Source organism: Panthera leo, chromosome E3 (assembly GCF_018350215.1).
Source record: "Panthera leo isolate Ple1 chromosome E3, P.leo_Ple1_pat1.1, whole genome shotgun sequence".
NCBI lineage: Eukaryota > Metazoa > Chordata > Mammalia > Carnivora > Felidae > Panthera > Panthera leo.
In genome coordinates, this window is record NC_056694.1 from 22,870,022 (window position 1) to 22,885,224 (window position 15,203).

A 15,203-nucleotide genomic window follows, 5' to 3' on the forward strand; every position below is an offset into this window, starting at 1 on the left:
CCTTATGAAGTTCACGTTCTAATGAGGAAGACTCATAACAGCTCATGGTTAGTGATTGCTTCCCATGTGCCGGGTGCTTCTGATGTCTTTATGTATAATCTTCCCCACAATTCTGTGATAGTCCCCATGTAAGGATCAGGAAGCCCTGGGAGTCGCTGTGATTTCCCGAGCCCATCCCACTGGTGTGGGGGCAGAGCTGGGACCGGATCCCGGATTTGGTGCACTGGGCATGCTGTTTGGGCACAGGGGTTCTGATATCTCCCTCCCAGGATGGGACCAAAAATGCAGAGAGGAAGGGCAGGTCTGTGATCCTGAGGTCCTAATTCTCCATTGGAGACTGTGGGAACAGGAGTCAATGTCCAGAAGGAGAAGGTGGATGGGACTTGGGAGCTGGGCTCCAGTACCTTCTCTCAGCCCCCAGAGGCTCCCATAGTGGAAATGGTCCATGCCACAGAGTGTCCCCACCGGCCGCTCTGAACCCGATTTATCCAAGCCCCTGCCCCACAGTGTGGTCACCAGGGCGGTGTGTGTGAGCTCTGGCTCGAGGACATCCCGCAGGGGTGAGTGTTAAACCCTGGCCACAGGCCCACATCCCGGTACAAAGGAGTACAGTAGCCAGAGCTGACATGGCCTTCAGACGTGACACCTCCTGTCCCCTGACCATCACACCAGCCACCTGTGTGTACACAGGAAGAGGGGGAGCTGGGAGGCTGGTGGGCTGCGGGGAGGGGGGCTGCTCTTACAGCCTACGTGTCCACAGCTGCAGTCGAGCGTGGTGGGTTACTGCATGAGGTCTGGGTTCGAATCCCGACGTGCCACTTAATATCAGTGTGACCTCGGACAACCTAACATCTCTGAGACTCTGTCTTCTCTTCTACAAAATGGTGGGGGGGAGGATTAAAATATTTACCCTGGAGGGCTGTCGGGAGGACTCAATGAAGTGACACAAAGCACCCGGAATAGTGCCTGGACAGGGTGGTGGTGTTACAAGGATTATTTCAGGTTCTCCTGAGTAGCCCCAGGGATCCACCCGGCAGGCAGGAGCCCTACTAGTCGAAAGAAGGGAAGCAGGAATTCCCTTTCAGTACCTTCTTTGGGACAAGAATGTTCTCTGTGGCTCAGCTGTGCCGGCCCTTCCGTCAATTCCAGGCTCTGTCTCACCCCAGGCCCTCTACCTGTGCCCTCCACTTGGAGTACTCTTTTCCTCCCCCCAGCTACCTTCTACTCATTCCGGGGGGAAGGGGGGCATTCTTCTCTGACTGGCCCCTGCCCCTCCTTGACCCTGACTAGGTCAGGTCCCTCTGGGTGTCCCTTCCATAGGCCTTGCCATCAAGTGGATAAACAGTGGCACCTCTGGGGTCAGATAAGACCTGGGTCCAAATCCCACCGTTGTTTGCTGTGTGTCTCTGGGCAAGTTCCCTTACCTCTCTGAATCTCCATTTCCTGACCTATAAATCAAGCAAGTATGGCAGTACCCACCCTTAGGGTGGTTGCGTGGGTGAGAATTACACAAGTTAACCAAAACATCACTCCACATACTGCCTGGCAATTCATAAGCACTTGATGTACTGTTGCCATATATATTTTTTATCATCACAATGATAATTAATTCAGTATTTAGGGAGAAAAAGATGAATGTCTGTTTCCTCTGGTAGGCTGTGAGGAGGGCAGGGACTTTGTTTTATCCACCGATGTGTTCCCAGTACCTGGGACAGCCCAGGGCACACAGCAGGCGCTCAGTAACCGTGTACTGAATCAATACCGGGCACTGGCGGGCCTTGAAGGCAGCAGCCACCAAGTACTTCTTAGGTTCTCTTTAAAGATTTTATTATTCAGTAATCTCTACACCCAATGTGGGACTCAAACTCACAACCTCAAGATCAAGAGTTGCATGCTCCACCGGCTGACCCAGCCAGGTTCTCTTTAAGCCTGGGAAGTTCATGGAGGCGCCTGGGTGGCTCAGTCGGTTAAGCATCCCACTTCGGCTCAGGTCATGATCTCACGGTTCGTGGGTTCAAGCCCCGAGTCGGTCTCTGTTCTGACAGCTCGGAGCCTGGAGCCTGCTTCAGATTCTGTGTCTCCTTCTCTCTCTACCCCTGTCTCTCTCTCTCAAAAATAAGTAAACATTAAAAAAAAAAAAAGCCTAGGAGGTTCATGAATTTTGAAATGTACTTGCTGCAAAGGGATGAGGCAAAGAGGGAAAGAAAGAAAGGAGAAAAGAGAGTGGGGAGCGGGGGCAAGGGCAAGAAACAGGGAAGGAAGGAGAGACAGAGAGAGGGTGGGAGGGAGGGGGAGAGAGAAAGGGACGGGGGAGAGGGAGGGAGAGGTGGGGAGGAAGAAGGGAGGGAGAGCCAGCGGTGAGCTCCAGGGACCACCTACTGGAAGGGGCTGGCGTTGCAGATGGTGACGGCGGGGAAGTCCATGGTCTTGAAGCCGATGGAGAGGGAGACGCTGACCTCCCAGCTCAGGTAGGTCTTGATGAAGACGCCCCACTCCCAGCAGACGAGGGAGGTGAAGAGCAGCGTGATCAGGAACCACATGGCCTTCTTCTTGGGCCCCTCGCAGATGATGCGCTTGGGGCCGTGGGTGTTAGTGTTGTTACAGTACCACACCAGCAGCTCCTTGTACGTGTAGCCGGGGCCCTTCTGCAGCCGGTGCAGGCACTTCAGCAGGTACTTCTTTATGTGCATTGTGGCACCTGCAGAGACACGGCGGAAAGCCAGGTGCAACACCGGTCCTGCGTCCTGGGCTGTCCCAGTCGTGGCCGGAGTGTGGGCATTGGAGACAGGCGGAGGACAGGGCTGCACACCCCAGCCCTCCCTCCCCGCCTTCCTCGCTGCTGCCTTCCCTTTCTCCCACCCTGCCCTCTCCCCTCTCTTCCTCCTTCCCTTCCTGCTCTCTATCATCCACCCATCCGACTAACTAAAAAGCATTTATTGAAAGCCTACTGTATGCCCGGTACTGAATTAGTCCCTCTGGACTCATTGATGAGCAAAACAAACAAGGTTTCTGCCATCTGGGAATTTCTAGCCTGGTGAACAAGTTACTTACACTCTTGACTCCTTAGGTACCCCCATCTATAAAATGGGCATAATTGTACCTAATGTACAGAGTTGCTAAGACAGTGAAACTAGGTGATGCACCCAGTGCCTGGCCAGACTAAGCGCCCAACACATCTGCTACCTTCATTACAAGCCACAAGCGGGCGAGACGGATGTTCATCAAATAATCCACCAAAAATGCGTAGTTATATACCCTACGACCAGCAATTGCATTACTAGGAATTTATCCAAAGGATACAAAACTGCTGATTTGAAGGGGCACATTCACCCCAATGTTTATAGCAGCGCTAACAACAATAGCCACATTATGGAAAGAGCCAAAATGTCTATCAAGTGATGAATGGATTAAGAAGATGTGGTATACAGGGGCGCCTGGGTGGCTCAGTCGGTTAAGCGTCTGATTTCGGCTCAGGTCATGATCTCACAGTTTGTGGGTTCGAGCCCCACGTCCAGCTCTGTGCTGACAGCTCAAAGCCTGGAGCCTGCTTTGGATTCTCTGTCTCCTGCTCTCTCTGCCCCTCCCCCATTCGCACTGTCTCAAAAATAAACGTTAAAATTCTTTTTAAAAAGATGTGGTATATGTATATATACATATACATATATATGTATATGTAGACACACACACACACACACACACACACATATATATACAGAATGGAATACTACTTGGTGATGAAAAAGAATGAAATCTTGCCATTTGCAACAATGTGGATAGAACTGGAGGGTATTATGCTAAATGAAATAAGTCAGTCAAAGAAAGACGAATATCATATGACTTTACTCATATGTGGAATTTGAGAAACTTCACAGGTGAACATAGGGGAAAGGAAGGAAAAAGAAGATAAAAACAGAGAGGGAGGCACTACAGAGAGCTGAGGGTTGATGGGGGCGGGAGGTGGGTTAGATGGGTGATGGGCCTTAAGGAGGGCACATATCGGGATGAGCACTGGTGTTGTATGTAAGTGACGAATCACGGGAATCTATCCCGTGATCTATCTACAGCACACTGTATGTTAACTAACTTGAGAATTAAAAAAATATGTAGTTATAAAACATGGTAGGAAGGGTTGGGACCCCGTGCTCTGAGGTCCCAGAGGCAGTGAAGGGTGGTGGCGAAGAACGGGGACTCTGGAGCTGACATGTCTAGTCTGAATCTCAGCTCCGCCACTTTCTAGGTGTGTGACTTTGAGCCAATCACCTTCTCGGTGCCTCAGTTTCCTCATCTGTAAGCTGGGGATGATACCAGCCTCTCCCTCCTGGGTCTTTTGTGAAGCCTGCATGACAATATGCAGAGTGTAGATGAATGCCCAGCTGTTGTCATTCTAACAAAAGCACACTCCCCACCCGCAGTTCTGAGAGTCCCTGGAGAAGCTGAGTTAAGGAACCTAAGAGTTAAGGGGGTGAAGAGGAGGGGGCATTCAGGTGGAGGGGGCAGCGGGAGCAAAGGCTCTGAGGGGGAGGGAGGCTGGAGGGGTGAGTGGGAGCTTGCGGGCCACATTTAGGATCTGGGTTTCAGGCCAAGAGAACTGGAGCCCTTGGGAGCGTGAGTGTGATGCCATCAAAGCTGCCATCTGGAAAGACATGGACTGGAATGGGATGGAGGCGGGTCTAGGAGCATCGGGTGGGGTGAGGAGCTGTGGGTTGTGGAGGAATATCTAATCTTTCCTTCTGAGACTCTGTTTCTCGATTAACCAAGACGCTGGTCACAGAGCCTGGCACATGATGGCTTCTCAGGAAATACCCGTTTCCACCTGCTGCTGGAGCACCCCGGCTCTCTCCCTGGAGCCCCAGCTGGCCAAAGGCCACCTCCTTCATGCAGCTGTCCTGACTCCCTGACAGGGGTGACCCTCGGCCTCCTCTCGGAGCTGCTGCCTTTCCGGGCCAGGGGCAGTGTGGTGGGCAGCTCAGTGCCTGCTGTCCAGCATCCTTTCTTTCCCTCTGGCTCTGTGTGTCCTCGGGGAGAAACTACACCTCCCTCAGTCTCAGTTGGTGTGAGTTGCCAGGTTGACTCCACCCCTAGTCCGAAGGGGTACTTACCTAACCCCAGTTTGGATTGCTGAGACTCAATTCTGTTGCTTTATGCTGGTACAACTGAGGCAGACTCCTTTTTAGCCAAGACTACTAAGCTGGAGGTATTTGGGGCCACAAATAGGGAGACTGCCTGAGAATAAAGCCAACACAGAGGAAAGCAGAGTCACAAGATGGAGAGATTTCTGACATTTGAACACCTGGATCCAGCCACTCCTGAAGCCATTTACTCCTGGACGCATCAGATCCAACAACCAATAAATTTACTTTCTTACTTATGCTGATCCAAATTGGGTGTCTGTCATTTGCAATCATCAGAATCTTTTTTAAATTAAAAAAATTTTTTTAATGTTTATTTATTTTTGAGAGAGAGAAACAGAGGGCAAGCAGGAGAGGGGCTGAGAGAGAGGGAGACACAGAATTTGAAACAGGCTCCAGGCTCTGAGCTGTCAGCACAGAGCTGTTGTGGGGCTCGAACCTACTAACTGAAATCAGGTGCTTAACCGACTGGGCTACCCAGGCACCCCTCAATCATAAGAATCTTAACAAAGAAAGAAATTCACCTCATTCTAACCCGTGTCATATTTGTTTCTGCCTGTGGCTTCTCGTTCCTATGAGATCATAAGCCCGTTGAGAGTAGCAGCTCTGTATTCCTGACAAGCCCAGCACAGTGCCTGGAACTCTACCAAATAGCCAAATGGATAATGCCAGACTTTCATATCTAACCTGAGATCTTAAACTTGCTCAAGCGTGTTTACTGCTCACCTAACTTACTGACACAGTAATATCCCCCCCCCCCCTTCCTGGACAAAGCATTAAAGGCTTTCCCCTCCAATGCCTCTGCTCGCTGATGGAAATCAAGTTCCATATGCCTACCCAGGCCATCATGGCTGTAAAATGGACGTTCACAGATTAACCCAACCTCCATCTTTCCCTAGAGGGCCCATTCCCTGCCCTGGGAAAATAAAGTAATAGTAATTATAATAATAACAACTACAGGAGCACCATTAAAGTCCTATGTGTTTACCACGATCCAGGCACTGCAAGGTACTTACTTCATGAGTTATTTCATTCTTAGACATTATTATCCACAACTATAAACTTGGAAAGAACTGGGGCTTTGTCTGTCTTTACAGTTTAGCACCAAGGACTAATAGGTGAACAGCACATGAGGCTCCAATAAACTGTCATGGAAGAAAAACACAAAGGGCCTCTCTGATGTCTACCCTTTGCCATTCTCATTTAATCATCTGATTCAGCCAAGGAGAAAGTAGGCTTGGTACAAACAGGTCCTTAGCATCTATTTAACCCCTGCTAATCTCCCAGATTAACAATGAGGCCTCAGGCTCAGAACCTTATCAGCCAACAGTATCTAGTTAGAATTAACATCATTCTGTTTTCACTGCGTTTATTTTTAAGAGGGATCTCTAATTTATGGCAAGAGATACCGGCTTTGGCTTTCAGTTCACAAATCCACTCAAGTTAAAAAAACAAACAGAAAATGTGTTTAAAGAAAAATATTCAGTAAACAATAGTAGGACGTGTAGCAAAACTTGTGACAGTGGCAGGCAAGTAACAGAAGTTTGTTGAGTGCTGGCGTATCTCCTAACTAGTTTGGTCCCATGGGCCATTAGCCAAGCCAGAATCAATCCATGCTACCAACAACTTTATGTCGTTCCCATCAGATTTCACCCCAAGGTGATAGATGGTGGTGTTTGGGATGTATACACAGCTTGTGCAGAAAGGTTGAAATAAGCTTACAGCTTCAACCAACTCAAACAAGCCAGGTGGAGACTGGGTCCGCACACGGACTCAGGAGCAGTGGACACGTCGTGCTTCAGAGACTCCCAGATTGCATCTAAGCTTGGCTCCAAACTGGTGGTAAACGTTCCGGGCCGCAAATACAGAGACAATAAATGCCGTGTACAACCAAGTCTGTTTTCCTGCAAGAGGAAACACACACTTGGTTTCAGAGACAAATTTGTCCTGAGATTTGACTCAGTTTCCTGGTGGGAGGATAATTAGGAACACAGTGCGTGCCTCTACCTATTAATTTGACAAAGGACACATACATGCTCCTAATACAGTCAGTTCTTCTGAAACTTCTCAGTGACAGGTTGCCTATCATGACCTAAAAGCTGTACTGGGTTTGCAAGAGTTGTTTTTGCTGTTAGCACAGTATTTATTTTTATAATTCTCATTTTAAAATAACAGCTTTATTGAAGTATAAGTCACATACTATATAACTCATCCGTTTAAAGTGTAGAATTCAGTGGATTTTAGTATATTCAGAGTTGCTCAACCATCACAGTAACGTTTAAAATATTTTCATCTCCAAGGCGCCTGGGTAGCTCAGTCGGTTGAGCATCGGCTCAGGTCATGATCTTGCAGTTTGTGAGTTCAAGCCCTGCATTGGGATCTGTGCTGACAGCTTAGAGGCTGGAGCCTGCTTCAGATTCTGTGTCTTCCTCTCTCTCTATCCCTCCCTCGCTCATGTTTTCTCTCTCTCAAAAATAAATAAACATTAAAAATTAAAAAAAAAAAAAGATTTTCATCTCTCCCCAAAGAGACTCTGTATACATTAGGGTCACTCCATTTCTCCTTCCACCCTTCCCAGGGTCTGTCTCTATAGATTCATCTCTTCTGGACATTTAAATTTTTAAAAAATATTTATTTTTGAGAGAGAGAAAGAGAGAGAGAGAGAGAGAGAGAGACAGAACGCAAGTGGGGGAGGAGCAGAGAGGGAGACACAAAATCTGAAACAGGCTCCAGGCTCCGAGCTGTCAGTTTAGAGCTGGACACAGGGCTCGAATCCACGAACGGTGAGATCATGACCTGAGCCGAAGTCGGACGCTTAACAGACTGAGCCACCCAAGTGTCCCGGGACATTTCATATAAATGGAACCATGCCTCATGTGATCTTTTGTGACTGGTCTTTCTCACCTAGCATAATGTTTTTAAAGTTCATCCACATTGTAGCAAGTATCAGTACTTTATTCCTTTTTATTGCCAAATAATATTCTATATTATGGAATATACCACAATTTATTTATCTATTCATCAGTTGATGGACATCTGTATTGTTTCAACTTTCGGCTATTGTGAGTAACGTTGCCATAAACAATCATATGCAAGTTTTTTGTGGACGTATGTTTTCATTTCTCTTTGGTATATACCAGGAGGGAATATACCCACTGAGTTAATTCTATGTTTAGCCATTTGAAGAACTGACAGACTCTTTTCCAAAGTGGCTGCACTATTTTGAAATTCCACTAACAGTGTCTGAGGGTTCCAATTTCTCCACATCCTCTTCCAACACTTATCATTCAATAAAAAAATTATTATAGCCATCCTAGTGGGTGTGAAATGGTGTCTTATTCTGGTTTTATTTGGATTTTCCTGACAGTTAATGATATTGACCATCTTTTCATGTGCTCTTGGCAACTATATCCATTATATGGCCAATATGTCTTTGGAAAAATATCTATTCAGGTCTTATGATCACATTTTAATTAGGTTGTCTTTTTATTATTAGGTTGTAAGAGTTATTTATATTTTCTATATAAGTCCTTTATCAGTTATAGCATACGCAAAAATATTCTGTTCTGGGGGTTATCTGTTCACTTCCTTGATGGTGATTTTTGAAGCACAAACGTTTTTAATTTTGATGATGTCCAATTTGTCTATATTTCTTTGGTTGTGTGTGCTTTGGTGTCATATCTAAGAATCCACTGCATAATCCAAGGTCATAAAGATTTATTCCTATGATTTATTCTAAGGGTTTTATAATTCTATCTCTTATATTTAGGTCTTTGATCCAATTTGAATGAATTTTTGTATGTGGGGTGAGGTAGGGGTTCAGATTTGTCCTTTCACACGTGGATACCCACTTGTCCCAACACCAAGACTATTTCCCCCATTTAATTGTCTTGGCATCCTTAGTGATTTTTTAAAAAAAATATTACTCAAATTGAATAAAACTTAATGGAAAGATATAACACGTTCATGGGTCATAAGACTCAATACTGTTATAATGTCAATTAACCTTAAATTAATCCCTGGAGTTAATTCAATCCTAATCAAAATCCCATAGCGTTTTTGCAGAAATTGACAAGCTGATTCTAAACTTTATATGGAAAAGCAAAAGAACTAAAATAGAAAAAAGAAAATTTTGAAGAGGAAAAACAAAGTTGAATGGCATATACTATGCTCTGACATCAAGACTGATTATGGGGGCACCTGGTGGCTCAGTCGGTTAAATGTCTGACTTTAGCTCAGGTCATGATCTCATGGTCTGTGAGTTCGAGCCCCCCTGAGGTGCTGACAGCTCAGAGCCTGTGTCTCCCTCTCTCTCTGCCCCTTCCTGGCTCATACTCTGTCTCTCTCTCTGTCTCTCAAAAATGAATAAACAATAAAAAAATTAAAAAGACTGACTATGAAGTACAATAATCAGAACAGTGTGATATTGGTGCAATGATGGACACCTTGATCAGTGGAACATAAGAGAGAGTAAGGAAAATAGATCTACAGGGTGCCAAGCTGATCAATGCAGAAAGGATTGTCTTTTCAACAAGAGATGCTGGAATGAATGGATGTCCATGTAAGAAAAAGTGAATCTCAACTCTTACCCCACACTATATACACACATTAACTTGAAATGGATCAGAGACCTAAACATAGAGCTAAAACTATAAAAAACAAAAAAACAAAAAAACCAGAAGTGTAGGAGAAAATCGGTGCAATCTTAGGGTGGCAAAGATCTTTTAGGTGGGACAGTAAAATCACGAATCATGAAAGAAAGAAAAAACCTACAAATTGTATTTTATTAAAACAGTAAAATAAAAATCTTCTGCTCTTCAAAACACTGTTAAGAGAACAAAAGATCAGGACACTAGGAGAAAATACCTGTAATAATATGCCTGACAGGGGCGCCAGTGTGGCTCAGTTGGTTAAGTGTCTGACCCCAGCTCAGTTCATGATCTCACGGCTCATGAGTTTGAGCCCCGCATCGGGCTCTGTGCTGCCAGCTCAGAGCCTGGAGCCTACTTCAGATTCTGTGTCTCCCTCTCTCTCTGACCCTCCCCTGCTCACACTCACTCTCTCTCTCTCTCTCCCTCTCTCTCTCTCAAATAAACATTAAAAAAATCTTAAAAAAATATGTCTGACAAATGATTCATATGCAGAATAAAGAATTCTTACAACTGAACAACAAGAAGATAAGCAACCTAACAAAATAATGGGCAAAAGTTTTGAAAAAACACTTCACACAAGAAGGTATATGAATGCCCCATAAGCACGTGAAAAGATGCTTAACATCATGAGTCATCGGGGAAACGCAAATCAAAACCGCAGTGAGACACCATTTCCCACCCATTAGAAGGACAGACAATACCCAGTGTTAGTGAGGATGTGAAGCAGTTAGAACTCTCCTACCTGACTGGTTGGGATGCAAAATGGTACAGTTTGGTGGTTTCTCAGAAACTTAAGTGGGTGCTTATCTATCACATGACCTACCAATCCCTCTTTTAATTACCCAAGGGAACTGAAACATACGTTCACATGAAGGCTTGTACGTGTATATGCACAGGAGGCTTATTCATTATAATAACCCCAAACTGGAAACCAGCCAAATGTCCACTGGCAGGTGGATACATAAATTGTGGCACATCCATACAATAGGATACTATTCAGCAGTAAAAAGGAAACTACTACTGATACAACAACTGGGATGGATAGAAAAGAAAAGAAACAGGCTGAGTTTACAAAGCTAGACGTAGAGGAGAATATACTATGTGATTCCATTTATATGAAGCCCTAAAGAAGACATACGAATCTATAGGGGCAGAAAGCACATCAGTGATGCCCAGCACATCTGGGGTAAACACTACATTGGCTAGAAAAGCACAGAAGGAGACCTTTGGGAGGTGATGGAACTATTTTATGTCTTGGGTGAGATGGTGCTTAGTTGGATGTATACATTTGTAAAAGTTCACCAAACGCTATATTTAAAATGCAAGTAACGTACTGTACATTGCTCGTATTTAAAGTTTTAACAAAAGACTTAAATCCATTGCTGTTTCAAAATTATGAGAGCTCACGTCTTAAAAATCTAGATTTTTCTTTATCTTTTGAAAAATCAGAACTATCTGACAACTGTCCCCATGTGGCAACACTCTGCCAGAACTGAACAGTGGCAGTCCCCTAAGACGGATCACGTGCTCCCTGCCCCCCACCCCCAAGTCTCCCCATTCCCTATTTTCTTACACTCAGCCCACCTTATTCAGTTTTTAAAATTCCCTGCTTTGGCTTCTGTGGACATCTGACTCTGTGACCCCTGTAAATTGTAGGTCAGATGCTTTCATTAAAATCCCCTGTACTTAGCAGCAAAACCTCAATTACCCAAGGTTATCAGGGAATACGAGTTCTGGGTAGCTGGATTTTTATACTTAATTGAAGGTTAACCTGAAAATGGATTTGACTCTGGTCATTGAAAAATCTTTTATGTTTCTGCCTCCGCTAAGGGCAGGCAGCCCCAGAACATGACTGACTCATTGTTCTCGAGCACCTGGCCAGGATCAGAGTCGTGGATGGGGCTCAGCGTCCCTGGCTGGAGATAGTGAAGAAGACTTTTTTTAGGGGAGTGGTCGGAATCTCTCCAGGGGCCAGAACACACCCTGGGCACCATTTCTATTTATAAATGCCAAGATTATGTGCATTTCAGGCACCCAGATTTTGGTCTCTAAATACCATTCCCAACCAAAAGGAATCAGGGCTTCTTAGAAAAATGGCTGATACCAGTTTTGTTGCGAGAAATGTACAGGATGAGCCTGGGATATCTTATCATACCTGAAAGCAAAGGAAGGTATCAAAGACTACTGGGGTCAGTCGAAAGGGCTCCTTGAAGGGATCCTCACCAGCAAAGATGGGACAATGAGAGCATTTCTTAAAAAATTCAATTAATTGAGGGGCACCTGGGTGGTTCAGTCAGTTAAGCCTCCAACTTCGGCTCTGGTCATGATCTCACGGTTTATGGGCTCGAGACCCATGTCGGGCTCTGTGCTGACCGCTCAGAGCCTGGAGCCTGCTTCAAATTCTGCGTCTCCTCTCTCTGCCCCTCCCCTGCTCGCACTCTGTGTTTCTCTCTCTCTTAAAAATAAATAATAAAAACGTTAAAAATTTGTTTTAAATGCAATTAATTGAAACATATTAAATCCAAAAAAATCCATGAGCTCATTACAACACTGGAAAAGGGGGAAAGTAAGAATATTAATGTTATTAATAAATCAGGGTCATTAACACATGAGTCCCATTCAGGTTGTTTTACCCCTATTTGGGACACTAGTAGCTTGGCTGTTATGTTCCATAAACTCCTTAATTTACTGCAAAAATCTCCAAACTTCAGCTCAAAATCTAGCCCAAGGCCTGTTTTTGTATGGAACCTGAAGCTAAGAATGGTTTTTATGATTTTATGTATTTATTTATTAAGTTTATTTTTGAGAGAGAGACAGAAAGAGTGAGTGGGGGAAGGGCAGAGACAGAGGGAGAGAGAGAGAATCCCAAGGAGGCTCTGCACTGTCAGCACAGAGCCCAACTCGGGGCTCAAACTCACAAATCACGAGATCATGACCTGAGCCGAAACCAAGAGTCAGGTGCTTAACCAAATGAGCAACACAGGTGCCCTGGCTTTTATGTTTTTAAAGAGCAGTGGAAAAAAAAAAAAAAAGAATATGCTACATATGGGGTCAGCAAAACCTAAACTATTAATATATCAAGCCCTTTATGGTAAGTTTCTTGGCACCTGATTTGCGGTGCCCTATATGTTTGCATTAAATAAAAAGATGCCCTTAAAATGAGTTTGGTTTTATTTTCCCCTGACTTATTATTATTATTTTTAACATTTATTTATTTTTGAGAGACAGAGTGTGAGCGAGGGAGGCACAGAGAGAGGGAGACACAGAATCCGAAGCAGGCTCCAGGCTCCGAGCTGTCAGCATAGAGCTCAACGTGGGGCTCGAACCCACCAACCATGAGATCATGACCTGAGCTGAAGTCAGATGCTCAACCGACTGAGCCACCCAGGTACCGCTCCCCTGACATATTAATTCAGTGTTTCCCAAACATCAAGCGTTTGCATACCACCCTGACAATTTTTGCTGAATTGTTAGAGCACTTGTATCATTATTCACTTAATGTATAACATCACTTGAACTCACTTTTTTTTTTTTTTGGTTAAAAAACTTCCACCTAGTCCTAAGCAATACTATGAGTACTCAGCAACACCATATCTGTGAAATAACGTTGATGTGTTAAGTCACATTTTCCTAATACCTATTACAATAATTTCACTATTTGAAAAAGAGTCCCTCTTAAAAGAGGAACTTAAAATCATCTTGCTTATCACCCTATGGAAAATTCTCTGTTGTTTTCTACCTGGCTGAAGCATTTCATCATGTATCTTTATGCCCTCCTTTTAAGTATGTTGGGGGTTGGCATAATTATGCCCATTTCACAGAGGAGGTAACTCGAGCCAGAGAGACTTACCCACAATCAGAGTGAGTCAGAGGCAAATCTGGAAATAGAAACCAGGTCACCTGGCTTCCAGCCACTTCTACCAACACACGTGATGGGACACCTGACCTCTTGCCCCTGCTCTAATGGGTGTGGGGGAAGTTTGCATTGTAGCAATGGGGTCAGCTGCCTCCTCTGTGGTACATATGCACCTCATTTGCCCAAGGCTATGGCCGTAGACATCTAGGGGTCCTCCCATAGAGCTAAGCTCAGCTTGACTAATGGAGGTGATAAGAAAGCATCCCTTCCACAGCCCTCCAGGAGGGGAGAGGCAATGGTCTTACAGGAGCTGATCAGAGTCAGAGAATGCTCGTTAAGTGAGAGAAAAGAAACGGCAGAACAGTATACAAAGTCTATATGCATTTGTGTAAAAACAAGAAAGGAAATAAAAGCATTGAGATATTTACTGGTGTGTGCATAGCCTATCCTGGAGAGCCTACCCAAGAAATCGGGAGCACGAACTACCTTCGAGAAGGAGAACTGGGTAGCTGGGGACACAGGCAGGGAAGGAGGCTTCTGAAAAGGAGTTATTCCTTCTGCACCTTTTGTCTTTTGGATCATGTCGATGTTTAATCTATTCATTTATTTGGTCCGTAGACATTTATTCATCCCCTACTATGTGCTCAGCACTGTTCTAGGCACTGAGCGTGCAGCAATAAACAACCAGTAAAGAAATAGATCAATCACTGCCTGTGTATAGCCTGCATGCCCACAGGGGACAGAACCGGAAAATTATAAAGAGCAATTGCATTTGCAAATTTATGCTGATTACAGTTAGGTAAAAAAAAAAAAAAAAAAAAAAAAAAAAATCTGTATAGCAGCCATTAGATACACAGAGATGAAAAGGTTTTGTAATACCAAGTATCAGGCAGGCTTTGGGGAAAGCACACCTTTACATGCCGATGGGGTGGGAGTTGGGGTAGTCATTCAGAGAGTAGCCGGCAGTCATCATTACGTTTATAATGTGGCAGCTGGGACCCTATGGGTCTACTCTGTGCATGCAGGCATGCGTGTTTGCCTGTGTGGGTCCACGTGTGTGTGCCTGTATGCACCGTAAGGATGGTGGTTACAACACTGCAATACCCCCAAACGGGGAAACAACCTCACAGGCCAAGGGAAAGGCAGCTGGGGGTGGGTGGGCCGCAGACTACCCCACCACAGGGGCCGTCAGGCGTGTGGCGGGGATCTGGCTACGGGGAACAGGTGAGCTAGTGCAGTCCCGACAGGTGTGTTTCCAGTGAGCCAAGGGGGGTTAGAACTCTGGGGCAGCTGGACACCCCCCACTCCAGGGAAGCCAAAAGCCACCTTGTCCCTTCAGTGCATAATTCAAATATGCTCATTCTCTGTCCACTGTGACATGAGGAAGGCCAGTAATCACAGGTTAGAAGAGATTTAACATACATTCCACCCCCAAATGCTGAGAATATACGGACGGCAAGGTCATGCTGAGGTCACCTCTGTGTTCTTTGTGGTGGGGTGATGGAGTGGAAACTCTCCTCTTTCTCTATGGCGGCCATGCTCCTGCATGGAGATGTCCTTTGGGGT

General features: G+C 45.2%; 1 protein-coding gene across 2 annotated transcripts in view; it reads right to left on the bottom strand.

Annotated features, from left to right (window-relative positions):
• The window catches only part of SCNN1B (sodium channel epithelial 1 subunit beta), a 61,898-nt gene that overhangs the window by 21,762 nt on the left and 24,933 nt on the right, over positions 1 to 15,203 (bottom strand). Inside the window, exons 1-2 of one of the 2 annotated variants that reach the window (XM_042921283.1) lie at positions 5,100 to 5,174; positions 2,380 to 2,698 (exon numbers count right to left, since the gene is read on the bottom strand). In XM_042921283.1, coding sequence (XP_042777217.1) covers positions 2,380 to 2,690 — 311 coding nt within the window. In that variant the 5' untranslated portion in view covers positions 2,691 to 2,698; positions 5,100 to 5,174. Of the gene's footprint in view, positions 1 to 2,379; positions 2,699 to 5,099; positions 5,175 to 15,203 lie in introns of those variants that run through there. The other variant, XM_042921282.1, reaches the window with a different exon arrangement.